The following is a 27,747-nucleotide window of genomic DNA, read 5'->3' on the forward strand; positions in this document are numbered from 1 at the left end:
AAACACACGGTAAAAACAATGTCAAAAAGCATAGTTCAACAGAGAGAGGATTGGTTATCATATCATTCTTAGAGAATACTTTATATCATTCATATTTGTTTGAAATCAGAGACCAAAACAGTATAGAAAACAAGACTAGTTAGAACAGAAAAAAAAAATACTTTACACCTTCCAGAGCTTTCTTCACTGAAAATAAAACTTTGTCTCACTCTAAAAGGTGGATGGACAGACAGGGTGTAGGGTCTCTCTCCATTCATGCAATCTCTCTTCCCTTCTCTCACTACAGATACCAGTCAGTAGTGATGTGCTCTGCCCCCCCCCCCTCCTCCCCTCCACTCTCTGTCAGTATGACGTCATGGTTCCCTCTCCCCCTGTAGCTGGGTGTTGGTCGTCCTGGTCTCTTCAGTAGGCGCCATAGCGATCCTAACACAAACACAAGAAGCTGGGTCAGCACACGAAGATCCATCTCGTGATGTTTTCCTACCAATACTAGAGAACCAACCTGAAGCAAACTGACAAACAGGGGGAGACCACCTGGACTTGTTCAATACAAATGATCAATTTCCCTTTTCAGTTGTGTGTCCTACTAGACAGGACAATAGAGTTTCTCTGTATGTGTAATTGTGTTGTGGTGTCTCTGGTCCTGTAGAGTTTCTCTGTATGTGTAATTGTATTGTGTTGTGGTGTCTCTGGTCCTGTAGAGTTTCTCTGTATGTGTAATTGTATTGTGTTGAGGTGTCTATGGTCCTGTAGAGTTTCTCTGTATGTGTAATTGTATTGTGTTGAGGTGTCTCTGGTCCTGTAGAGTTTCTCTGTATGTGTAATTGTATTGTGTTGAGGTGTCTCTGGTCCTGTAGAGTTTCTCTGTATGTGTAATTGTATTGTGTTGTGTCTCTGGTCCTGTAGAGTTTCTCTGTATGTGTAATTGTATTGTGTTAGGTGTCTCTGGTCCTGTAGAGTTTCTCTGTATGTGTAATTGTATTGTGTTGAGGTGTCTCTGGTCCTGTAGAGTTTCTCTGTATGTGTAATTGTATTGTGTTGAGGTGTCTCTGGTCCTGTAGAGTTTCTCTGTATGTGTAATTGTGTAGGTGTCTCTGGTGTAGAGTTTCTCTGTGTGTAATTGTCTGTGTCAGGTGTCTCTGGTCCTAGAGTTTCTCTGTATGTGTAATTGTATTGTGTTGTCTCTGGTCCTGTGTTTCTCTGTGTCCTGTAGAGTTTCTCTGTATGTGTAATTGTATTGTGTTGAGGTGTCTCTGGTCCTGTAGAGTTTCTCTGTATGTGTAATTGTATTGTGTTGAGTGTGGTCCTCTGGTCCTGTATTGTGTTGAGGTGTCTCTGGTCCTGTAGAGTTTCTCTGTATGTGTAATTTCTGTTGTGTCTCTGGTAGAGTTTCTCTAATTGTATTGTATTGTGTTGAGGTGTCTCTGGTCCTGTAGAGTTTCTCTGTATGTGTAATTGTATTGTGTTGAGGTGTCTCTGGTCCTGTAGAGTTTCTCTGTATGTGTAATTGTATTGTGTTGAGGTGTCTCTGGTCCTGTAGAGTTTCTCTGTATGTGTGTATGTGTAATTGTATTGTGTTGAGGTGTCTCTGGTCCTGTAGAGTTTCTCTGTATGTGTAATTGTATTGTGTTGGTGTCTCTGGTCCTGTAGAGTTTCTCTGTATGTGTAATTGTATTGTGTTGAGGTGTCTCTGGTCCTGTAGAGTTTCTCTGTATGTGTAATTGTATTGTGTTGAGGTGTCTCTGGTCCTGTAGAGTTTCTCTGTATGTGTAATTGTATTGTGTTGAGGTGTCTCTGGTCCTGTAGAGTTTCTCTGTATGTGTAATTGTATTGTGTTGAGGTGTCTCTGGTCCTGTAGAGTTTCTCTGTATGTGTAATTGTATTGTGTTGAGGTGTCTCTGGTCCTCTGAGTTTCTCTGTATGTGTAATTGTATTGTGTTGAGGTGTCTCTGGTCCTGTAGAGTTTCTCTGTATGTGTAATTGTATTGTGTTGAGGGTGTCTCTGGTCCTGTAATTGATTGTGTTTCTCTGTATGTGTAATTGTATTGTGTTGAGGTCTCTGGTCCTGTAGAGTTTCTCTGTATGTGTAATTGTATTGTGTTGAGGTGTCTCTGGTCCTGTAGAGTTTCTCTGTATGTGTAATTGTATTGTGTTGAGGTGTCTCTGGTCCTGTAGAGTTTCTCTGTATGTGTAATTGTATTGTGTTGAGGTGTCTCTGGTCCTGTAGAGTTTTCTGTATGTGTAATTGTATTGTGTTGAGGTGTCTCTGGTCCTGTAGAGTTTCTCTGTATGTGTAATTGTATTGTGTTGAGGTGTCTCTGGTCCTGTAGAGTTTCTCTGTATGTGTAATTGTATTGTGTTGAGGTGTCTCTGGTCCTGGTTTCCTGTAGAGTTTCTCTGTAGTTTCTCTGTAATTGTATTGTGTTGAGGTGTCTCTGGTCCTGTAGAGTTTCTCTGTATGTGTAATTGTATTGTGTTGAGGTGTCTCTGGTCCTGTAGAGTTTCTCTGTATGTGTAATTGTATTGTGTTGAGGTGTCTCCTGGTTTCCTGTAGAGGTGTCTCTGGTCCTTTCTCTGTATGTGTAATTGTATTGTGTTGAGGTGTCTCTGGTCCTGTAGAGTTTCTCTGTATGTGTAATTGTATTGTGTTGAGGTGTCTCTGGTCCTGTAGAGTTTCTCTGTATGTGTAATTGTATTGTGTTGAGGTGTCTCTGGTCCTGTAGAGTTTCTCTGTATGTGTAATTGTATTGTGTTGAGGTGTCTCTGGTCCTGTAGAGTTTCTCTGTATGTGTAATTGTATTGTGTTGAGGTGTCTCTGGTCCTGTAGAGTTTCTCTGTATGTGTAATTGTATTTTGAGGTGTCTCTGGTCCTGTAGAGTTTCTCTGTATGTGTAATTGTATTGTGTTGAGGTGTCTCTGGTTAGAGTATGTCTCTGTGTGTATTGTGAGGTGTCTCTCTGGTCTGTATGTGTAATTGTATTGTGTTGAGGTGTCTCTGGAGTAGAGTTTCTCTGTATGTGTAATTGTATTGTGTTGAGGTGTCTCTGGTCCTGTAGAGTTTCTCTGTATGTGTAATTGTATTGTGTTGAGGTGTCTCTGGTCCTGTAGAGTTTCTCTGTATGTGTAATTGTATTGTGTTGAGGTGTCTCTGGTCCTGTAGAGTTTCTCTGTATGTGTAATTGTATTGTGTTGAGGTGTCTCTGGTCCTGTAGAGTTTCTCTGTATGTGTAATTGTATTGTGTTGAGGTGTCTCTGGTCCTGTAGAGTTTCTCTGTATGTGTAATTGTATTGTGTTGAGGTGTCTCTGGTCCTGTAGAGTTTCTCTGTATGTGTAATTGTATTGTGTTGAGGTGTCTCTGGTCCTGTAGAGTTTCTCTGTATGTGTAATTGTATTGTGTTGAGGTGTCTCTGGTCCTGTAGAGTTTCTCTGTATGTGTAATTGTATTGTGTTGAGTTTCTGGTCTGTAGAGTTTCTCTGTATGTGTAATTGTATTGTGTTGAGGTGTCTCTGGTCCTGTAGAGTTTCTCTGTATGTGTAATTGTATTGTGTTGAGGTGTCTCTCTGGTCCTGTAGAGTTTCTCTGTAGTTTCTCTGTATGTGTAATTGTATTGTGTTGAGGTGTCTCTGGTCCTGTAGAGTTTCTCTGTATGTGTAATTGTATTGTGTTGAGGTGTCTCTGGTCCTGTAGAGTTTCCTGTAGAGTTTCTCTGTATGTGTAATTGTATTGTGTTGAGGTGTCTCTGGTCCTGTAGAGTTTCTCTGTATGTGTAATTGTATTGTGTTGAGGTGTCTCTGGTCCTGTAGAGTTTCTCTGTATGTGTAATTGTATTGTGTTGAGGTGTCTCTGGTCCTGTAGAGTTTCTCTGTATGTGTAATTGTATTGTGTTGAGGTGTCTCTGGTCCTGTAGAGTTTCTCTGTATGTGTAATTGTATTGTGTTGAGGTGTCTCTGGTCCTGTAGAGTTTCTCTGTATGTGTAATTGTATTGTGTTGAGGTGTCTCTGGTCCTGTAGAGTTTCTCTGTATGTGTAATTGTATTGTGTTGAGGTGTCTCTGGTCCTGTAGAGTTTCTCTGTATGTGTAATTGTATTGTGTTGAGGTTTCTCTGTATGTGTAATTGTATTGTGTTGAGGTGTCTCTGGTCCTGTAGAGTTTCTCTGTATGTCTGTGTCTCTGGTCCTGTAGAGTTTCTCTGTATGTGTAATTGTATTGTGTTGAGGTGTCTCTGGTCCTGTAGAGTTTCTCTGTATGTGTAATTGTATTGTGTTGAGGTGTCTCTGGTCCTGTAGAGTTTCTCTGTATGTGTAATTGTATTGTGTTGAGGTGTCTCTGGTCCTGTAGAGTTTCTCTGTATGTGTAATTGTATTGTGTTGAGGTGTCTCTGGTCCTGTAGAGTTTCTCTGTATGTGTAATTGTATTGTGTTGAGGTGTCTCTGGTCCTGTTTCTCTGTATGTGTAATTGTATTGTGTTGAGGTTCTCTGGTCCTGTATGTGTAATTGTATTGTGTTGAGGTGTCTCTGGTCCTGTAGAGTTTCTCTGTATGTGTAATTGTATTGTGTTGAGGTGTCTCTGGTCCTGTAGAGTTTCTCTGTATGTGTAATTGTATTGTGTTGAGGTGTCTCTGGTCCTGTAGAGTTTCTCTGTATGTGTAATTGTATTGTGTTGAGGTGTCTCTGGTCCTGTCACCTGTATGGTGTTCATGACCCCGTTGGCCAGCACGGCCATCTTGCCCGCCACAGTCTTCACCCCCTGTTTGAACTGAGCAATGTCTGGCCCCGTCGGCAGCACACTCTCATAACCTGCTGCTCCTACAGAGACAGAGATCAAACTGGTCTGAGAATTTTGTTATCAATGTTCATAAACTTCAATTAATCTACTCAGTCTGCAACCCAGAGTTTGTAAGATTCTGGTTGAATGAAACAGACAAGAGCTTACAATAGTCAAATGGTTTATTCACGGGAACGTTCTCCAGTCCATTATACAAAAACATCCATTTTATACTTGCTCCTTACTTACTCACGTACTTTCACACAAACAGTAGATATCCTACGCTCATACATACACACAAACAGTAGATATCCTACGCTCATACATACACACAAACAGTAGATATCCTACGCTCATAAATACACACAAACAGTAGATATCCTACGCTCATACATACACACAAACAGTAGATATCCTACGCACATACATACACACAAACAGTAGATATCCTACGCTCATACATACACACAAACAGTAGATATCCTTACACACAAACAGTAGATATCCTACGCTCATACATACACACAAACAGTAGATATCCTACGCTCATACATACACACAAACAGTAGATATCCTACGCTCATACATACACACAAACAGTAGATATCCTACGCTCATACATACACACAAACAGTAGGTATCCTACGCTCATACATACACACAAACAGTAGATATCCTACGCTCATACATACACACAAACAGTAGGTATCCTACGCTCATACATACACACAAACAGTAGGTATCCTACGCTCATACATACACACAAACAGTAGATATCCTCATACATACACACAAACAGTAGATATCCTACGCTCATACATACACACAAACAGTAGATATCCTACGCTCATACATACACACAAACAGTAGATATCCTACGCTCATACATACACACAAACAGTAGATATCCTACGCTCATACATACACACAAACAGTAGATATCCTACGCTCATACATACACACAAACAGTAGATATCCTACGCTCATACATACACACAAACAGTAGATATCCTACGCTCATACATACACACAAACAGTAGATATCCTACGCTCATACATACACACAAACAGTAGATATCCTACGCTCATACATACACACAAACAGTAGATATCCTACGCTCATACATACACACAAACAGTAGATATCCTACGCTCATACATACACACAAACAGTAGATATCCTACGCTCATACATACACACAAACAGTAGATATCCTACGCTCATACATACACACAAACAGTAGATATCCTACGCTCATACATACACACAAACAGTAGATATCCTACGCTCATACATACACACAAACAGTAGATATCCTACGCTCATACATACACACAAACAGTAGATATCCTACGCTCATACATACACACAAACAGTAGATATCCTACGCACATACATACACACAAACAGTAGATATCCTACGCTCATACATACACACAAACAGTAGGTGAGTTTTATCCTTCTCCGTAGTTCTCACCACTGTGTATCACTACCCAGCCGACAGTTCCATTCCCCGAGGTTAGGAGACCTTGAGAAGTACTCCCTGTCCTCATAAGTTTATCCATAGTTCTCACCACTGTGTATCACTACCCAGCCGACAGTTCCATTCCCCCAGATTAGGGAGACCTTGAGAAGTACTCCCTGTCCTCATAAGTTTATCCATAGTTCTCACCACTGTGTATCACTACCCAGCCGACAGTTCCATTCCCCCCAGATTAGGGAGACCTTGAGAAGTACTCCCTGTCCTCATAAGTTCCTCAGAGTTCTAGCCAGGTCTGTTCAAACACAGTTTAATTGTTCTCTGTATTTTCTTAGGTACACACTTACACACACACACACACACATTTCTCTCCCTCCCAGTCCAACCTAGTTGGACTTATGTTTAATACTTTAATTATTCCTTGTCCATGCTACATAAACTATAATCCCAAATGGTTCAGTTTCAGGGTAGAATTATTTAATAATTATCTATAAACATAAATCATTTTATCACAAACAAACAGTAACAAATACTCAAACACACTCTCATAACTTGCTGCCCCTACAGAGACAGATCACAAACACACAACATTAACCCTTACCTGTGTCACGGTCACTCCCGTCACCAAACAGGTCAGCAGAGCTGATGGACGTGTTGCCAGACAGGCCCTCCAGACGTGTCTTGGCCTCATACTGGGGAATGACAGAACACCATTTCATTAGACTAGACAACACCATCGCATTCGCTTGACTAGGCAACACCAACGACACAATCTCATTCGTTTAGGGTTGATCCCATTTAGACTGGTCGATTGTTTGGTCAATATGCTGCTGGTCGACCAATATTTCTTTAGTTGAGCAGTCAGTCGCAATATTATATATTTTTTACAATTGTGCACAAGACACCTGGATGATTGACACCTGTCTGATTGGACTGATCCATTGTGGAGGCCGTGGGGGATGGAACAGTCCATCACTAAGACATGTCTGATTGGACTGATCTATTGTGGCCGTGGGGGATGGAACAGTCCATCACTAAGACATGTCTGATTGGACTGATCCATTGTGGAGGCCGTGGGGGATGGAACAGTCCATCACTAAGACATGTCTGATTGGACTGATCCATTGTGGAGGCCGTGGGGGATGGAACAGTCCATCACTAAGACATGTCTGATTGGACTGATCTATTGTGGCCGTGGGGGATGGAACAGTCCATCACTAAGACATGTCTGATTGGACTGATCCATTGTGGAGGCCGTGGGGGATGGAACAGTCCATCACTAAGACATGTCTGATTGGACTGATCCATTGTGGAGGCCGTGGGGGATGGAACAGTCCATCACTAAGACATGTCTGATTGGACTGATCCATTGTGGAGGCCGTGGGGGATGGAACAGTCCATCACTAAGACATGTCTGATTGGACTGATCCATTGTGGAGGCCGTGGGGGATGGAACAGTCCATCACTAAGACATGTGCAACTGAAATTCTATACGATTACATTACATAAGAACAATGGTGCAACACTAATAAAAATATTATTTTATAACAAATGCTCTTGGATAGCGGTCGCTGTCCGCGGTTCTGAAACATCAGTGCACTGTTGAATTGGTGCCTTTTCCTGGACCATGTTGCTATGTAGATAATAGCGGAGTTAACCAGCATATTGGTGTTGAGAACAATGTGGCGGAGACAGCAGTGGAGTGAGAAGACGAGGAAACAGCCCAGTGGAGTGAGGAGACGAGGAAACAGCCCAGTGGAGTGAGGAGACGAGGAAACAGCCCAGTGGAGTGAGGAGACGAGGAAACAGCCCAGTGGAGTGAGAAGACGAGGAAACAGCCCAGTGGAGTGAGGAGACGAGGAAACAGCCCAGTGGAGTGAGGAGACGAGGAAACAGCCCAGTGGAGTGAGAAGACGAGGAAACAGCCCAGTGGAGTGAGAAGACGAGGAAACAGCCCTTGCCTAAATTGTCTAGTCACAAAATGCCGGATACAGCAATTTCACAAATTAGGCAATAAAAAAATCTTTGCTATGTTTTAACAAAGGATTTAGAATGTGTTTCATTAGATGAGCCTCTGGTATTAATTACACTGGGCAAACAAAGGCCCCAGAAATGTTTCATACTCAACCTTACTTCTCTCAAATTTTGTGCCAAAATTTGTTTACATTCCTGTTAGTGAGCATTTCTCCTTCGCCAAGATAATCCATCCACCTGACAGGTGTGGCATATCAAGAAGCTGATTAAACAGCATGATCATTACACAGGTGCACCTTGTGCTAGGGAGAATAAAAAGGCCACTCTAAAATATGCCGTTTTGTCACTCAACACAATGCCACAGATGTCTCAAGATGGGGGAGCGTGCAATTGGCATACTAGCTGCAGGAAAGTCCACCAGAGCTGTTGCCAGATAATTTAATGTTCATTTCTCTACCATAAGCCACCTCCAACATCGTTTTAGAGAATTTGTCAGTACGTCCATCCTGTCTCACAACCACAGACCACGTGTTTGGCGTCTTGTGGGCGAGCGGTTTACTGATGTTCTCAACGTTGACAGAGTGCCCCACACGTAGTGGGGGGATGGTATGAGGGGGTGGGGTGGTATGGGCAGGCATAAGCTACGGACAACGAACACAATTGCATTTTATCGATGGCAATTTGACTGCACAGAGACACCGTGATGAGACCCAGCATATTGGTGTTGTGCCATTCATCCACCGCCATCACCTCGGCTCCATGTCGCAAGGATATTTACACAATTCCTGGAAGCTGAAAATTTCCCACTTATTCCATGTTGCCCATTGAGTATGTGTGGGATGCTATGGATCGATCCCCCACCGTGAGAATTTCTCAACGGACCATGTTTCTCTCAATTACGAGAAGACAAAGGTTGCAGACCAGCTCACCTCGATAACGAGAGGACAAAGGTTGCAGACCAGCTCACCTCGATAACGAGAGGGCCAAGGTTGCAGACCAGCTCACCTCGATAACGAGAGGACAAAGGTTGCAGACCAGCTCACCTCGATAACGAGAGGACAAAGGTTGCAGACCAGCTCACCTCGATAACGAGAGGACAAAGGTTGCAGACCAGCTCACCTCGATAACGAGAGGACAAAGGTTGCAGACCAGCTCACCTCGATAACGAGAGGACAAAGGTTGCAGACCAGCTCACCTCGATAACGAGAGGACAAAGGTTGCAGACCAGCTCACCTCGATAACGAGAGGGCCAAGGTTGCAGACCAGCGCACCTCGATAACGAGAGGACAAAGGTTGCAGACCAGCTCACCTCGATAACGAGAGGACAAAGGTTGCAGACCAGCTCACCTCGATAACGAGAGGACAAAGGATGCAGACCAGCTCACCTCGATAACGAGAGGACAAAGGTTGCAGACCAGCTCACCTCGATAACGAGAGGACAAAGGTTGCAGACCAGCTCACCTCGATAACGAGAGGGCCAAGGTTGCAGACCAGCTCACCTCGATAACGAGAGGACAAAGGTTGCAGACCAGCTCACCTCGATAACGAGAGGGCAAAGGTTGCAGACCAGCTCACCTCGATAACGAGAGGACAAAGGTTGCAGACCAGCTCACCTCGATAACGAGAGGACAAAGGTTGCAGACCAGCTCACCTCGATAACGAGAGGACAAAGGTTGCAGACCAGCTCACCTCGATAACGAGAGGACAAAGGTTGCAGACCAGCTCACCTCGATAACGAGAGGACAAAGGTTGCAGACCAGCTCACCTCGATAACGAGAGGGCCAAGGTTGCAGACCAGCTCACCTCGATAACGAGAGGACCAAGGTTGCAGACCAGCTCACCTCGATAACGAGAGGGCCAAGGTTGCAGACCAGCTCACCTCGATAACGAGAGGACCAAGGTTGCAGACCAGCTCACCTCGATAACGAGAGGGCAAAGGTTGCAGACCAGCTCACCTCGATAACGAGAGGACAAAGGTTGCAGACCAGCTCACCTCGATAACGAGAGGACAAAGGTTGCAGACCAGCTCACCTCGATAACGAGAGGACCAAGGTTGCAGACCAGCTCACCTCGATAACGAGAGGACCAAGGTTGCAGACCAGCTCACCTCGATAACGAGAGGGCCAAGGTTTGAGACCAGACTGCTGAATCTTTTAACCATACCATGTTGTTAAACTCTGAGACTATCGATACCGACAGAATAAGAACAAGTCTTTGATATTAATTACTAGTCTGCAGCTAGGAATTCGGTATCATTGAACGCGAATACCGACAACCGCTGAAACATCTATTCTACAAAGACATGAATGAATGTCACTCTGAACCATCTATTCTAACCTCGATAGAGAGATCGGACAGACTCCAACAGAAACAAACTTTTCAACAGAGATCCCGACGACACACTGAGCGTAAATATATATATTGATTGCAATTATTCACGAATGAGTGAGCATTCATGTGCAAAGGATTAGCATTTCAATTGTTATAATTATCAACTTTGTCGTGTCTTTTATCTCAGTCGACCCCCACTTCCCTTTTGTCCACCAAGCTGCGATGCTGGTTTATCCCACTCGGGAAACTCCGTTATCATTTCCTTGTAACTATCTACTGTTTGTTTATGCATTTCTGTGAATTTAGTTAGTAAATAAATTATTTTAAGACAATTGATGTATGGATGACTCATAGTGAAGACTGGGTTCGTGCAGATAACCAACAATTTATGACGTTTGGAATGAGACTAACGTGAGGTAAAGAACAATTCATTAATCAGAAGACTGTTGATCATATCTGAAAATATCTGAAAAGTTATATTAGGAAAATTATAACTTTGTAATCTGAATATTTCTATGGTGACCCGACTTCCTAGTTAATTACAGTTACATGACTAATCAGTTTAATCGCATAATAATAATTACAGAGAGTTATTTGATGAATAGGTCTTCAGTGTAATGATGCCAAAGACACGACAACACCAACAACACCATCTAATCTTAAAAGTAGAAATAGAATGAAACAAACAGGCATTATATATTTGCTCTATTATAGTGGCCACTATAGTAGAAATCAATAAAGTGCACAAGGCTACATGTGTGCAAAACTAACATTCACTGAGTAAAAAAATGTAATAATTCCCCCTCATTCACACACAAGTGTCACTGTCAAGTTCAAAGCCATATCTGTGGGTACACATTACTGCATTGTACACTATCTGCCTGTGGATATCTGTTCTACAATTTTCCAGCAGAGCATGAGACCCTTTGTTGGCATAATTGATCTCTTTCAGGCAGAGAGAACACCTGGCCTGATTTATATAATTTTTCCCAGAGCATGAGACCCTTTGTTGGCACATCTCTTTCAGGCAGAGAGAACACCTGGCCTTCCTTTCACCTCTATAATGGCATCCAGCTTAAACCAGGCCCAGCTCCAGCTACACTTCATCCCTGAATACACTTGTTTAACAAGCAACGCCTCATTTTCACCTAATTCTCTCATTCTGAAAATGAACCACATATTGTAAAGGGAAAACATTAACAGTTAGTTCGTTAGCTAGTTAACAAATCAACAGTTCACACAGATTGCCAGAGTCCAGTAAGCAACTAAAGTGTTATAACTTGAGGAATGGCACAACTTCCGGTGAAACTGGAGGGCGCGCAATTCAAATAAATAATCATAAAAATTATGGATATTAAACATTTCGGTACATACAAATGTCTTATATCGGTTGAAAGCTTAAACTAACTGCACTGTCCGATTTACAGTAGGCTTTACAGCGAACGCATGCCATGTGATTGTTTGAGGACGGCGGCCCATATCAAAATATTTTACACCGGCACAGGTTTCATAAATTCACAAATAGGGATTAAATATTCACTTACTTTTTGAACATTTTCCTCTGATTTGTCATCCAAAGGGTCCCAGCTATAACATGCGGTGTAGTTTTTTTTAGATAAAATCCTTCTTTATATCCCAAAAGGTCTGTTTAGTTGGCGCCATCGATTTGAGTAATCCACTCGTTCAACATGCAGGACAGGAATCCGAAAATCTACCCCTAAACTTTGTTTTAACAAGTCAAAATACGTTTATATTTAATCCTCAGATTCCCTAAAATGTAATTAAACTAATAATATTTCATACAGAAGGAAGTATGTTCAATAGGAAAACGATATTTGCAAGTGCGTGTCCTTTTCATCGCGCGCGCATACACGAATTTCCAAGTCTGTGTCCCTGTAGTAAAACTCATTATTCTTACTCGTTTTGGAAGAAACAAGCCTGAAACCTTGAACAAAGACGACCGACACCCAGTGGAAGCCACAGGAATTGCAATATGGGAGCTGGAATTGAGTATGCCCCTATACTTTCCATTGTAACAGCACGGGCTCTTGAAAAAAATCTGGTTGGTTTGTCTTTGGATTTTCTCCTACCATGTCTATTGTGTTATAGTCTCATACATTATTTTAACATTTATACAAACTTCAAAGTGTTTTCTTTCCAATGGTACCAATTATATGCATATCCTGGCTTCAGGGCCTAAGTAACAGGCAGTTTACGTTGGGCACATCAGTCAGGCGGGAATTGAGAAAAAGGACCTAGCCTGAAGAAGTACTATAGCGAATTGGTTAGGTTACTAATGCTAGCTCATCTGATGTTGTAATGTCAGCTTGCTAACGTTAGCTGTCTGGCTTTAATAGCCAGCTAATTTAAATGCGGCACGCTTTGCTTTCTAAGTTTCCGTTCAGTTGACAGGTGGCTTGGTATTTGTTGGTAATACAGTGGTGGAACTTTACCTCGGCATAGCTCTCACGGCCAAAGAACATGTCGGAAGAGATGGCCTTGGCGTTGGAAAACTTCTGCCGGGCCTCGCTCGACTCGGACACGGGCGCCGCCGTCTCCGCCTTCCGCCGACTGGGCCGTTCTCCGATAGGCTGGATGCTGGAGATTGTCACCTCCTCTTTAGGCTCCTCATTCTCCAGGGCCCAGGAGGAGGTGAAGGAGGCCACTCCCCCATCAGAGTCCCACCGCGAGCCGAAGCCATCGCCCACCGTAAACGGGTTGTCCTTGTACCTGTCCCAACAAAACACACACAGAGGCAGGGATAGATCCAATGTTGTTGGTCAGGTAGGGATAGATCCAATGTTGTTGGTCAGGTAGGACACAAGGACACATTCATAATGGATTAGATCTGAGGAAACAGAGGTAGATGAAGGGATATATTACACAGACCCAAGGCTCTACCCCTAACCCACAGACCCAAGGCTCTACCCCTAACCTATAGACCCAAGGCTTTACCCCTAACCCACAGACCCAAGGCTCTACCCCTAACCCACAGACCCAAGGCTCTACCCCTAACCCACAGACCCAAGGCTCTACCCCTAACCCACAGACCCAAGGCTTTACCCCTAACCCACAGACCCAAGGCTCTACCCCTAACCCACAGACCCAAGGCTCTACCCCTAACCCATAGACCCAAGGCTCTATCCCTAACCCATAGACCCAAGGCTCCATCCCTAACCCATAGACCCAAGGCTCTACCCCTAACCCACAGACCCAAGGCTCTACCCCTAACCCACAGACCCAAGGCTCTACCCCTAACCCATAGACCCAAGGCTCTACACCTAACCCATAGACCCAAGGCTCTACACCTAACCCATAGACCCAAGGCTCTATCCCTAACCCATAGACCCAAGGCTCCACCCCTAACCCATAGACCCAAGGCTCCACCCCTAACCCATAGACCCAAGGCTCTACACCTAACCCATAGACCCAAGGCTCTACACCTAACCCATAGACCCAAGGCTCTACACCTAACCCATAGACCCAAGGCTCTACACTTAACCCATAGACCCAAGGCTCTACACCTAACCCATAGACCCAAGGCTCTACACCTAACCCATAGACCCAAGGCTCTACACCTAACCCATAGACCCAAGGCTCTACACTTAACCCATAGACCCAAGGCTCTACACCTAACCCATAGACCCAAGGCTCTACACCTAACCCATAGACCCAAGGCTCTACACCTAACCCATAGACCCAAGGCTCTACACCTAACCCATAGACCCAAGGCTCTACACCTAACCCATAGACCAAAGACTCTTAGATAATTATGAAAGGATTGGATGGGTATCTTAGCAAGATGAAGACAGGTATATCAAGCCTATCAAGCCTATCTGAAGGCAAGTTGGATCCATTACCATATTGTTAATACCAATCCAATCCTTTCAGCTGTATACAACAACCCCCGTGCCTGGGAGGTAGCTAGCTTGGGGTTGGAAGTCCATTTGGAATTGGACAGAAACCCATTTTTCCACTACTACTCCATAGGAGAAGACATTCCGATCTGTTTGGGGTGTGACGTACTTAGGGGGTCCGGAGGAGAAGCCCGGTTCATCCAACATGTCCAGTTTGGAGCGAGGCGAGGACTTGGCCCCCAAGGGCGTCTCCTGCTCAATCACCTGCATCTCTGACATCACTGAGTGAGATATGGTGCTGGAATACGCAGAACACACACTCACTTAAGTCATGTCCGCACACAATAATGTACTGCAACACAATCTACACACACACAGACACCGTAAAGACATAAACACCACTGAAGGTAAAGCCACACTCTGTAACATGGCATCCCATCAAAGAGTGGGACACCAACCAAAAGCGTAAATAATTAGAGGGATACTTCGGGATTTTTTTAGGACCTTTATCTACTACCCCAGAGTCAGATCAACTCCTTTATCTACTTCCCCAGAGTCAGATCAACTCCTTTATCTACTTCCCCAGAGTCGTCAGATCAACTCCTTTATCTACTTCCCCAGAGTCGTCAGATCAACTCCTTTATCTACTACCCCAGAGTCAGATCAACTCCTTTATCTACTACCCCAGAGTCAGATCAACTCCTTTATCTACTACCCCAGAGTCAGATCAACTCCTTTATCTACTACCCCAGAGTCAGATCAACTCCTTTATCTACTTCCCCAGTCAGATCAACTCCTTTATCTACTACCCCAGAGTCAGATCAACTCCTTTATCTACTACCCCAGAGTCAGATCAACTCCTTTATCTACTACCCCAGAGTCAGATCAACTCCTTTATCTACTACCCCAGAGTCAGATCAACTCCTTTATCTACTACCCCAGAGTCAGATCAACTCCTTTATCTACTACCCCAGAGTCAGATCAACTCCTTTATCTACTTCCCCAGAGTCAGATCAACTCCTTTATCTACTACCCAGAGTCAGATCAACTCCTTTATCTACTTCCCCAGAGTCAGATCAACTCCTTGATACCATTTTTATGTCTCTGTGTGCAGATACCCATACACTTCCAGTCATTGCGCTAACGCTAGTTAGCATTAGCTCACAAAACTCTCTAACTTCCTTCAAACTTGACACGGACTATAAAAATGGTGTCCACGAGTCCATCTGACTCTGGGGAAGTAGATAAAAGGGCCTCATTGCCAAAATCCCAAAGTATTGTTTAAGCAGGAATGCTATTGCCTACAGTAGCACATGCAAACAGGCAGCACTCATTTGCTATTTGTAGTGCTCAAGGAACGCTTATTCCATGAGAGAAACATTACTGTTCTTTGAAAACATGGTTTGATTACCTGCGGTTGCCGAAGCCCATGCCCAGTCTCTCAGCCTGCTCTCTCTTCTTACCCTCCATGTTCTGCATCTTCTTGTTGTCCATCTTCCTGTCAATCTCCAGCTCCTTGTAGGCCAGGCGCATGGAGGCCACACTGCAAAAAGAGACATTTGTCAATTGTTCTACATTCATTTGCAACAATTTTGGAATTTTAGGAAATTCTCCTCCCGACTATGTCGTTCTCATCGTAAAATGATGACCAACATTACCCTCCCTGTGTAAAATGTATTAAGACAATAATTATATTTTTTCCCCACGGTTATGGTCCATAATTGTCAGTTACACGATAATACGATTATTGAGCCAGCGGATGTCACTACTTGCTGTCCTAAAGGATCCCTTCCATTCATTTTCTGTACGCAGAAGTAGGCTGCATTATTTATCCAACCTCTGAACAGTCTGGCCATGAGAATAATATATAATAATAATAATATATGCCATTTAGCAAACGCTTTTATCCAAAGCGACTTACAGTCATGTGTGCATACATTCTACGTATGGGTGGTCCCGGGAATCGAACCCACTACCCTGGCGCTACAAGCGCTATGCTCTACCAACTGTGCTACAGAAGGAAGGCTGGGGGCAGACAGCAAATATTAATTTAGTGTAAACACTAAAACAGCAGGAAGAGCAGAATCTGGTGCGGAGGCGTTTCCATGCTCTCTGACTGTCAAACTGTGTGGTTCACTCACATGGACTCCTCTGCCTGTTTCTTAGCATCAGCTGCTTGCTCCTCTCTCTGCTTCTCGGCTACCTGGGCCTGTTTCTCCACCTCCGAGAAGCTCTTACTGCTCACCTTCTGGGCCCCCAGGCCCTTCTTAGCACCCAGCTGGAGGGGGAGAGGAGCACAGAGGAGATGGTTACACACAGCTGGGGACAGATAGAGGAAATTATTTGCCCCCAGTGGACAAGTGGTAGTATTACATTCATGGTTTGATCAACACACTCTTAATTCATTAGCCAGGTTTGGTGATTCTGATTTTGGGACATTTGTTTTTCTGGTCAACGTGACTTATCCAGGAACAACACAGAGCCCTAACTACATGCCAGATCTAGTGCTCCACGTGTTTCCTAATCAGATCACGTGACCAGCCAAAACCCTGCTCCTCACGCAGAGCCCCCTGTCTGAGTGCTAAAGGGGGTGTAACCCTACCCCTTTCTTAGTAGTGCTGGGCTTCTTTTTCCCAATGATGGATTGCTTCACATCTGTAACACAAAGCTCATCATTAGAACACTGGTGGACAGCGACAGACCAGGGACTCCCGAGTTATAATCGCTCTGCATAACTTTCAAAAAGGAATGCAAGTTCTACACACACACCAATGTTTTACCCCTACAAATGCATAGGTGTGCCCCCCCCCATACATGTGAACGCACAAACCGCCGTACATTTCCCCTCTTGTTAAAAGGTGCAAACATTCAGTGTCCTTAGCAGACGCGACACGAAGAACATGTCAACGCAGTCAGATGAGAAATAGCATCCCAACGGTCCTCTTATCCAGTCAGATGAGAAATAGCATCCCAACGGTCCTCTTATCCAGTCAGATGAGAAATAGCATCCCAACGGTCCTCTTATCCAGTCAGATGAGAAATAGCATCCCAACGGTCCTCTTATCCAGTCAGATGAGAGATAGCATCCCAACGGTCCTCTTATCCAGTCAGATGAGAAATAGCATCCCAACGGTCCTCTTATCCAGTCAGATGAGAAATAGCATCCCAACGGTCCTCTTATCCAGTCAGATGAGAAATAGCATCCCAACGGTCCTCTTATCCAGTCAGATGAGAAATAGCATCCCAACGGTCCTCTTATCCAGTCAGATGAGAAATAGCATCCCAACGGTCCTCTTATCCAGTCAGATGAGAAATAGCATCCCAACGGTCCTCTTATCCAGTCAGATGAGAGATAGCATCCCAACGGTCCTCTTATCCAGTCAGATGAGAGATAGCATCCCAACGGTCCTCTTATCCAGTCAGATGAGAAATAGCATCCCAACGGTCCTCTTATCCAGTCAGATGAGAAATAGCATCCCAACGGTCCTCTTATCCAGTCAGATGAGAGATAGCATCCCAACGGTCCTCTTATCCAGTCAGATGAGAAATAGCATCCCAACGGTCCTCTTATCCAGTCAGATGAGAAATAGCATCCCAACGGTCCTCTTATCCAGTCAGATGAGAAATAGCATCCTAACGGTCCTCTTATCCAGTCAGATGAGAAATAGCATCCCAACGGTCCTCTTATCCAGTCAGATGAGAAATAGCATCCCAACGGTCCTCTTATCCAGTCAGATGACAAATAGCATCCCAGCGGTCCTCTTATCCAGTCAGATGAGAAATAGCATCCTAACGGTCCTCTTATCCAGTCAGATGAGAAATAGCATCCCAACGGTCCTCTTATCCAGTCAGATGAGAAATAGCATCCTAACGGTCCTCTTATCCAGTCAGATGACAAATAGCATCCTAACGGTCCTCTTATCCAGTCAGATGACAAATAGCATCCCAGCGGTCCTCTTATCCAGTCAGATGAGAAATAGCATCCCAACGGTCCTCTTATCCAGTCAGATGAGAGATAGCATCCCAACGGTCCTCTTATCCAGTCAGATGAGAAATAGCATCCCAACGGTCCTCTTATCCAGTCAGATGAGAAATAGCATCCCAACGGTCCTCTTATCCAGTCAGATGAGAAATAGCATCCCAACGGTCCTCTTATCCAGTCAGATGAGAAATAGCATCCCAACGGTCCTCTTATCCAGTCAGATGAGAAATAGCATCCCAACGGTCCTCTTATCCAGTCAGATGAGAAATAGCATCCCAACGGTCCTCTTATCCAGTCAGATGAGAAATAGCATCCCAACGGTCCTCTTATCCAGTCAGATGAGAAATAGCATCCCAGCGGTCCTCTTATCCAGTCAGAGCCGTTTGAAGACAAGCCATGTGCTACAGTCAGCAGGGTTTTATTATCACTGCAGCTGAAGGACAGCACCATTGTCATACACCTGACAGAAATAGTTTCATTAGTTTACGTTACTCTAAAGTTATGGGACACACAGTTACTATAATGACTATTCACCCCATTGGACTTTCACACTTTGATACCAGTAGAACTGAAATGATAAGCACCAAATCATGAAAACCTATGATAGACACTAAGTCTGCTAGGTCTGTGACCGAGGCTACATGTTGAATGAAAGGCACTGTAAGTCTGCTAGGTCTGTGACCGAGGCTACGTGTTGAATGAAAGGCACTGTAAGTCTGCTAGGTCTGTGACCGAGGCTACGTGTTGAATGAAAGGCACTGTAAGTCTGCTAGGTCTGTGACCGAGGCTACATGTTGAATGAAAGGCACTGTAAGTCTGCTAGGTCTGTGACCGAGGCTACATGTTGAATGAAAGGCACTGTAAGTCTGCTAGGTCTGTGACCGAGGCTACATGTTGAATGAAAGGCACTGTAAGTCTGCTAGGTCTGTGACCGAGGCTACATGTTGAATGAAAGGCACTGTAAGTCTGCTAGGTCTGTGACCGAGGCTACATGTTGAATGAAAGGCACTGTAAGTCTGCTGGGTCTGTGACCGAGGCTACGTGTTGAATGAAAGGCACTGTAAGTCTGCTGGGTCTGTGACCGAGGCTAGATGTTGAATGAAAGGCACTGTAAGTCTGCTGGGTCTGTGACCGAGGCTACATGTTGAATGAAAGGCACTGTAAGTCTGCTGGGTCTGTGACCGAGGCTACGTGTTGAATGAAAGGCACTGTAAGTCTGCTGGGTCTGTGACCGAGGCTAGATGTTGAATGAAAGGCACTGTAAGTCTGCTGGGTCTGTGACCGAGGCTACGTGTTGAATGAAAGGCACTGTAAGTCTGCTGGGTCTGTGACCGAGGCTACGTGTTGAATGAAAGGCACTGTAAGTCTGCTGGGTCTGTGACCGAGGCTACGTGTTGAATGAAAGGCACTGTAAGTCTGCTGGGTCTGTGACCGAGGCTACATGTTGAATGAAAGGCACTGTCAGTCTGCTGGGTCTGTGACCGAGGCTAGATGTTGAATGAAAGGCACTGTCAGTCTGCTAGGTCTGTGACCGAGGCTACGTGTTGAATGAAAGGCACTGTAAGTCTGCTGGGTCTGTGACCGAGGCTAGATGTTGAATGAAAGGCACTGTAAGTCTGCTGGGTCTGTGACCGAGGCTACATGTTGAATGAAAGGCACTGTAAGTCTGCTGGGTCTGTGACCGAGGCTAGATGTTGAATGAAAGGCACTGTAAGTCTGCTGGGTCTGTGACCGAGGCTACATGTTGAATGAAAGGCACTGTAAGTCTGCTGGGTCTGTGACCGAGGCTACGTGTTGAATGAAAGGCACTGTAAGTCTGCTGGGTCTGTGACCGAGGCTACGTGTTGAATGAAAGGCACTGTAAGTCTGCTGGGTCTGTGACCGAGGCTAGATGTTGAATGAAAGGCACTGTAAGTCTGCTGGGTCTGTGACCGAGGCTACATGTTGAATGAAAGGCACTGTAAGTCTGCTGGGTCTGTGACCGAGGCTACGTGTTGAATGAAAGGCACTGTAAGTCTGCTGGGTCTGTGACCGAGGCTAGATGTTGAATGAAAGGCACTGTAAGTCTGCTGGGTCTGTGACCGAGGCTACGTGTTGAATGAAAGGCACTGTAAGTCTGCTGGGTCTGTGACCGAGGCTAGATGTTGAATGAAAGGCACTGTAAGTCTGCTGGGTCTGTGACCGAGGCTACATGTTGAATGAAAGGCACTGTAAGTCTGCTAGGTCTGTGACCGAGGCTACGTGTTGAATGAAAGGCACTGTAAGTCTGCTGGGTCTGTGACCGAGGCTACGTGTTGAATGAAAGGCACTGTAAGTCTGCTGGGTCTGTGACCGAGGCTACGTGTTGAATGAAAGGCACTGTAAGTCTGCTGGGTCTGTGACCGAGGCTACATGTTGAATGAAAGGCACTGTAAGTCTGCTGGGTCTGTGACCGAGGCTACGTGTTGAATGAAAGGCACTGTAAGTCTGCTGGGTCTGTGACCGAGGCTACGTGTTGAATGAAAGGCACTGTAAGTCTGCTAGGTCTGTGACCGAGGCTACATGTTGAATGAAAGGCACTGTAAGTCTGCTGGGTCTGTGACCGAGGCTACATGTTGAATGAAAGGCACTGTAAGTCTGCTAGGTCTGTGACCGAGGCTACATGTTGAATGAAAGGCACTGTAAGTCTGCTAGGTCTGTGACCGAGGCTACGTGTTGAATGAAAGGCACTGTAAGTCTGCTAGGTCTGTGACCGAGGCTACATGTTGAATGAAAGGCACTGTAAGTCTGCTGGGTCTGTGACCGAGGCTACATGTTGAATGAAAGGCACTGTAAGTCTGCTAGGTCTGTGACCGAGGCTACGTGTTGAATGAAAGGCACTGTAAGTCTGCTAGGTCTGTGACCGAGGCTACGTGTTGAATAGGGGTGGTCTGACTGTTATATTAATGTTAGAAGACTGGAAGAACGAAGAAAGCCTTGGCAGTCGCACATTTTAGTCAGAGCTGGGAGGGAGGGGCTTAAGCTTGCGTGTCACAATCAGGTGAGGTGTCAGTCAAGCACAGAACCAACCATGCTTCCTGAAAATCTGGCCAGCCAATGAGCTAACGGCAGCTTTTAAAAAGGCGTTCCAATCACCTTTGGGTAGCTGTGGTTGATCTGACGACAAACGCATGGAGTCCTCTACGGACAAAGCAGACACAGGTGTTACTGAGGGCTCCACGGTCATATGGAAAACCTCCAGTGACTGTATTACAGGGTGGGCTATGTATGGGAGGGGTCGGGACAATTTGGTGCCTGGTCCAAACGTCTAAGGGGGGGGAGTCTCCAATTCTGGGAGGAGCCAACAAGAGCAGCCTTGCCAGAATATCGGGGGGGGTTACTGTGGATGTTGAGGTCTGTAAATGGCTGTAACCATCACCTATTCCTTGTTTTTAAGGTCAGCAAAGATCATTGAGAGGTGAGGGGAGGAGCTGTTGTCATGTGAAAGGAGGCAGAGGAGGAACAGGATGTTGGCTGATGACTTACCCATAGTGACTTTGGGAGATTGCTCAGTGCTCAGTCCCTCAATGCTTGGTCCTTCCTCCAGCTCTGAGAATATCAAATACAATCACAGATCAACTGTCTAATTCAACCTTAGAAACATATGGGAAAGCTCCAGACGAAAGGATAGGAGAGGGGGGACTGTGTGTGTGTGTGTGTGTGTGTGTGTGTGTGTGTGTGTGTGTGTGTGTGTGTGTGTGTGTGTGTGTGTGTGTGTGTGTGTGTGTGAAAGAGACTCACGAGTGCTGGCGGTGTGGGGGGCTTTGGGTGTGTCCTCCAATAGTTGAGGAGTGAGGGTTCCATTGTGTTCTGTCAGGGAAGGAGCCGTCATGTCCCAGCTGTTTGAAGGCTGCAGACACACCAATTCAGTCACATCAAATAACACAACACATACACACAGAAACAACACTACTGCACCCACAGAATGAACACAGAAGCACAAAACACTTGTGTGATTGGTGTGATTTGAACAGTAGCCCTCAGGCCTACCTGAGTATGCTCAGTAAAGAAGTCTGTCTGTCTCTTCTCTGGGGCGGCAGGCTGGCTGCTCACACTGGATTGGTCAATCCACAGCTGAGAGAGAAAGACGAAGGGTTAACGGACGCCATTCACACCGACAACTGACATTTACTCCTGAGGTGCTGACCTGCTACACCCTCAGCAACCACTGTGATTATTATTTGAACCTGCTGGTCGTCTATGAACGTTTGAACATCTTGAAGAACGATCTGGTCTTAATGACCATGTATTCTTATAATCTCCACCCGGCACAGCCAGAAGAGGACTAGCCACCCCTCAGAGCCTGGTTCCTCTCTAGGTTTCTTCCTAGGTTCCTGCATTTCTAGGGAGTTTTTCCTGGCCACTGTGCTTCTACACCTGCATTGCTTGCTGTTTGAGGTTTTAGGCTGGGTTTCTGTATAGCACTTTATGACATCTGCTGATGTAAGAAGGGCTTTATAAATACATGTGATTTAGATGGCCCAGAGCCAAATCAACCCCTGGCCTCTATAGATGTAGACATCATGAGTCTATACCCACTAGATTTGGGAAAGGAATATGCTGGTCATAGGGACCGTATTGATTTCCCATTTTAAAAACAGCTCAGCTCTATCACACCTGCTTAAACAGTTTGGCCCAAACCGAAGACCATAGTTGATGATTCTGAAACTAGCGAGTTAAAATATGAAACACCTCTACACACTCACAGCACATTCAAATCTGATTTGGTATCTGCAAAAGCCTTGTGAGGACCTGGAAGTGCATCTAAATGCAGCTGCACCAATAAGAACAGGTCTATCCACAAGACATGAATTAATGCTGCTGGTGACATCACACGTGGAGTTTGCCCACTCGCTGGTGACTCAACAGGCCAATGTGGAGCTGATATGGGTGGCTGTGAGAGGGACGAGAGAGGGGGAGTTCGTTGCCTTCTCAGTGGAGGAATAATATCACCGTAGTAATATATAGACATATAGATAACCATAAAACATAATAATAATATATAGATAACCATAAGACATAATAATATATAGACATATATAGATAACCATAAGACATAATAATATCAGTAGGAATTTAAACAAACATGGTGTAATTCCAAAAGCTCAATGTTCAGTGGTATAGTGGTTACAACCACAACTTGGGAGTAGGGATGTATCACTGTGAGCCTGGATGTATCACTGTGAGCCTGGATGTATCACTGTGAGCCTGGATGTATCACTGTGAGCCTGGTTTAAAACGCAGGGTTAAGGGCGTGTTGTTACATAAGGTATGGTACGTTTGGGTGACCGTTGAAGCTGAGCCCCACACTCACGTCAGACCCATATTTGGACAGCGCCGTGTTGGCTTGCTGTCGGATCTTCTCTCGGTACATCTGTGCCGCGCGGCTGTTGTACTTGGCGGTAGTGTCGTTGGTGGAGCAGCCATGCTGGCGGAAGAAGGCCGTCTTCACCAGGAGGACACAGACAAGAAGGGAGAGAGTCAGATCCAGAGCAGGTCCCCGTTTAAAGGTGTGTGTTGTTCAACGTCTATATATAATGGAATGTTATGGTGTTGACGTACCGCGTTGGCGTTGCCTCCGACCTGCATACATCTCAGCTGAAACCAGTTCCAGTTGGAGTCGAGCTCAGTGGATCTGAGATGAAGAACAAAACAACATGGGGATTGGATCAAATCATTCTCATTGACCGTGTATGACAGTAAAACTTGTGATTGTCGAGCCATGGTGTGTGAGACAGACAAACAGACAGAGGGACAGACAGAGGGACAGACAGAGGGACCTGCAGACAGACCTGCAGACAGACGAGACAGACAGACAGACGAGACAGGCTACCTGATAAAGCTGAGGTGCACTCCTAGAGAGCGATGGATGCCAGAGCAGTCGATGCACAGAAACACTCCATATGGTATACTGGCCCAGCTGGGGTTCTTGGCAGCACAGTCAAAGCACGCCTTGCACAGAAACAAACACACAATACACTGCCTAGTTAGCTAGCTACATACATACAGCAGACATGTCTGGATGTGGTCTTAAACAGGGAAGAGAACAAGCTGTGTAGTTAACAGACATGGGACACACTCGTACATTAACCATAAAGCCCTGTTCATTGTCAATGACTAAACTCAAGAGTTATTTACACAAGATCTCAGGTCCTACATATTATCGGCGCCTCAAGGTTTGGATGTCCAATAGCTTTCCTGCTTTTTAAACTTGGCTATCAGTGAACGTATAGCTGAGTTAAAAATGGCCGCGAGTTCATCTCAATAAGTAGTTCTTTCTACTGCTGAGGAAGACCGACTGATAGTGTTCCATCCTATTTAAATCAGCTGTTTTAATTAAGGAAGATTACACAGAAAAGTAACATATTTTAGACTATTGAGATGCAACCCAGCAGAGGAAGAGGCGAAGCGAGAGGAAAAGTAACATATTTTAGACTATTGAGATGCAACCCATCAGAGGAAGAGGCGAAGCGAGAGGGGAAACTGCTAGAAAAAAAATCTGTCTCCTCCATCAGGTGGCAATTTTCAACTAAAAACTTGCCCACCAAGCGAGGCGTTGAGAGTCGAAGGTCAATGAGAGTTGAATTTGGTCAACACAAAATGTAATGGCTTATTTGCTACATGAGCCGTAATGGATCTAATTGACGTTTTGTAATATTTAAGTTGCTACTGATATAAGTAGGACATGTGACATCCGGCAACTTTGAGGGGGAAAAAACACTTTATAATCGGAGTTCTGCTTGGTTTAGTGCTATCCAGACATCCCTGCCTAAACCCCAACCTTATTTAATGTCAACTTCAATGGAGTAACGTCAGAGTTGGGACGTCCCAATGATCCCAGATAGCAAAGACCATCTGCCCTCTCTCATATATATATATATTTTTTTACCTTTATTTAACTAGGCAAGTCAGTTAAGAAAAAAATATTATTTTCAATGATGGCCTAGTGGGTTAACAATTTTGTTCAGGGGCAGAACGACAGCTTGGGGTTTCGAACTTGCAACCTTTCGGTTACTAGCCCAACGCTCTACCACTAGGCTACTCTGCCGCCGCCATTGGCTAGAATGGTCCCACCTCATCGCGCCTCCTCACGACTGTATTTCCAATGACAGAGCGACCACTTGACCATCTGGTCAACATAATGCAGCGTTTCCCAAACTAGGGGTTGCTTGATTTGAAAAAAAATGGGGTCGCGAAAGAAACTACAACAAAATTGCGCTTCACTCATAGAACCCGGGTAATGTCTGTAACCTCTGGTAGCCGCTATATGGGAGTTGTAATAGTCAATAATGGCAAGTTGAATGCCTGCTTCCTGGGCTTAAAGGAGATTTGACATATCAACGTCTCCTGTGAGGCCCATTTCTGGTCCAGTCGACCCCTAGCCCAAGAATTTACTCTTAAGGAGTGTAGGCAAGCCTACCGTTAGTCCTTAAGGTCCAATGAGTGACCTTATATACTGAACAAAAATATAAACACAACAATTCCAAATATTTTACTGAGTTACAGTTCATTTAAGGAAATCAGTCAATTTAAATAAATTCATTAGGACCTAATCAATGTATTTCACGACTTGGCAGGAGTGCCGCCATGGGTGGGCCTGGGAGGGCATAGGTCCACCCACTTGGCAACCAATCAGAATGAGTTTTTCCAACCCAAAAGGGCTTTATTACAGACAGGAATACTTCTCAGCACCCAACCCCTCCCACCACAGGTGAAGAAGCCAGATGTGGAGGTCCTGGGCTGGCATGGTTACAGGTGGTCTGCAGTTGAGGATGGTTGGACATACTGACAAATTCTAAAAAACGACATTGGGAGGCGGCTTATGGTAGAGAAATGAAAATTAAATTCTCTGGCAACAGCTCTAGTGCAGTCAGCATGGCAATTGCGCACTCCCTCAAAACGTGAGACATATGTGGCATTGTGTTGTGTGATCAAACTGCTCCTTTTAAAGTGGCCTTTTATTGTCCTAAGCACAAGATGCACCTGTGCAGTAGTCATGCTGTTTAATCAGCTTCTTTATATGCCACACCTGTCAGGTTGATGGATTATCTTGGCAAACCAGAAATGCTCCCCAATAGAGATGAAAACAAATATGTGCCAAAGAAGAGACGCTTTTCCTGTACATGGAACATTTCTGTGATTGTTTTATTTCCGCTCATGAATCATGGGACCAACACTTTATATGTTGCGTTTATATTTTTGTTCAGTGTAGGATGTTTTCAGAGGTAAACTGGCTCTGGCAGCCAGAACAGCAAAATACTCAAACTAAACAGGAATTGATTCTCAATTGTGATACGGTTCTAAAAACATAAATCCCTTAAGTTCATAACACATCTGCAAAATATACACATACACCGTTTTAACCGGCTTCACAGTTGCTGCCGACAGTATTTCTCGGTTACAACACGTTTCTGGTGGCCTTCTTCCATTACACACGAAGCACAGGTGGTCGCCTCAGTCTTCCGTCAACACACGCCGTAAACATGGAGATGTCGCCGTGTGGGGAGACGAATATAAAAAGGTGTATAGTACTTTACCTTTTTGAAAATTATTTCTCGCTGATATGAAAGATAGGTTCCTTATTTCCAAAAACCGTAGCGCAAGTGATGCGTGTTCAAGTTCATACTCTTAAAGTTCCCCTGGGAAGAAGATCACATCAGTCGCAAAAGGTAGTTCTCGGCTATGGATGAGGCAACGTTAGTCGACCCGGGAATTTAGCTTGGTACGTTTAAGCTAGGCAACTTTTACATTTTGGTAATAGCTTATTAGCTGGACATCTGGATTGAAAGGAAAATAACCTAATGGCTAGTTAGCTAACGTTTGCTAGGAATCCAATTACGTTGGCTTTGGTGCTAACGTTAGACAATCTCTTTCAGACATTGGCCCCGGCCCTACTCGTTCTGGCTCAAATAAACAAGCCACCAGACTGGTTAACTAGGTTAGAAAAGCAGGGTGCGTTGACGATACATAGCATAGTATACGTGGCCGATTTAGATAAGCAAAGTTAGCTGCTCTGCTAGCCTAGTGAGCTAGTGTCAGCTTCTTGCTGGCCGTCGTAAGGCCCGGGCAGAGACCAGCTTGCTACCGTAGACGGATGGACGTGATCATTTTTCTGGTCTACGTTCCACCTCCAATAATGGATCAATAAACGAGTGAATAGACACTAAGCACTTATTCGTGTTACCTTGTTAGTTGGAATAGACCGTAGTCTTTTAAAAATGGTCAGAATTTCTGTCTTGCTCGGCTCCGCAGCCATCTTGCTACCTTTCTAGAGGTACGGGTGCCAGTGGGGATCAAAAATGCTGGGTTGTTCGCGAAGTTCGATCAGAGGTGATG

The 27,747-nt window shown here is 44.8% G+C and overlaps 1 protein-coding gene across 2 annotated transcripts; it reads right to left on the reverse strand.

Moving 5' to 3' along the window:
- Nucleotides 1-50: 50 nt before the first annotated feature.
- On the reverse strand, nt 51-27,747 carry arfgap2 (ADP-ribosylation factor GTPase activating protein 2). Of its 2 annotated transcripts, XM_052514401.1 has the most exons (16): nt 27,596-27,747; nt 24,245-24,363; nt 23,974-24,046; nt 23,726-23,857; nt 22,402-22,485; nt 22,153-22,261; nt 21,898-21,960; nt 21,508-21,552; nt 17,014-17,066; nt 16,553-16,689; nt 15,823-15,954; nt 14,581-14,709; nt 13,008-13,284; nt 6,851-6,941; nt 4,688-4,809; nt 51-423 (listed from the first exon to the last, which is right to left on the reverse strand). In XM_052514401.1, the coding sequence occupies exons 1-16, from the start codon at nt 27,665-27,667 to the stop codon at nt 403-405; spliced, it is 1,659 nt and encodes a 552-aa protein (XP_052370361.1). In that variant the 5' UTR covers nt 27,668-27,747; the 3' UTR covers nt 51-402. The 2 variants fall into 2 exon arrangements, with proteins under 2 accessions (XP_052370361.1, XP_052370362.1); XM_052514402.1 differs by lacking the exon at nt 21,508-21,552 and having other exon boundaries at nt 27,596-27,746.

The sequence above is a fragment of the Oncorhynchus keta genome, unplaced genomic scaffold (genome assembly GCF_023373465.1).
Source record: "Oncorhynchus keta strain PuntledgeMale-10-30-2019 unplaced genomic scaffold, Oket_V2 Un_scaffold_17407_pilon_pilon, whole genome shotgun sequence".
Classification (NCBI taxonomy): Eukaryota; Metazoa; Chordata; class Actinopteri; order Salmoniformes; family Salmonidae; genus Oncorhynchus; species Oncorhynchus keta.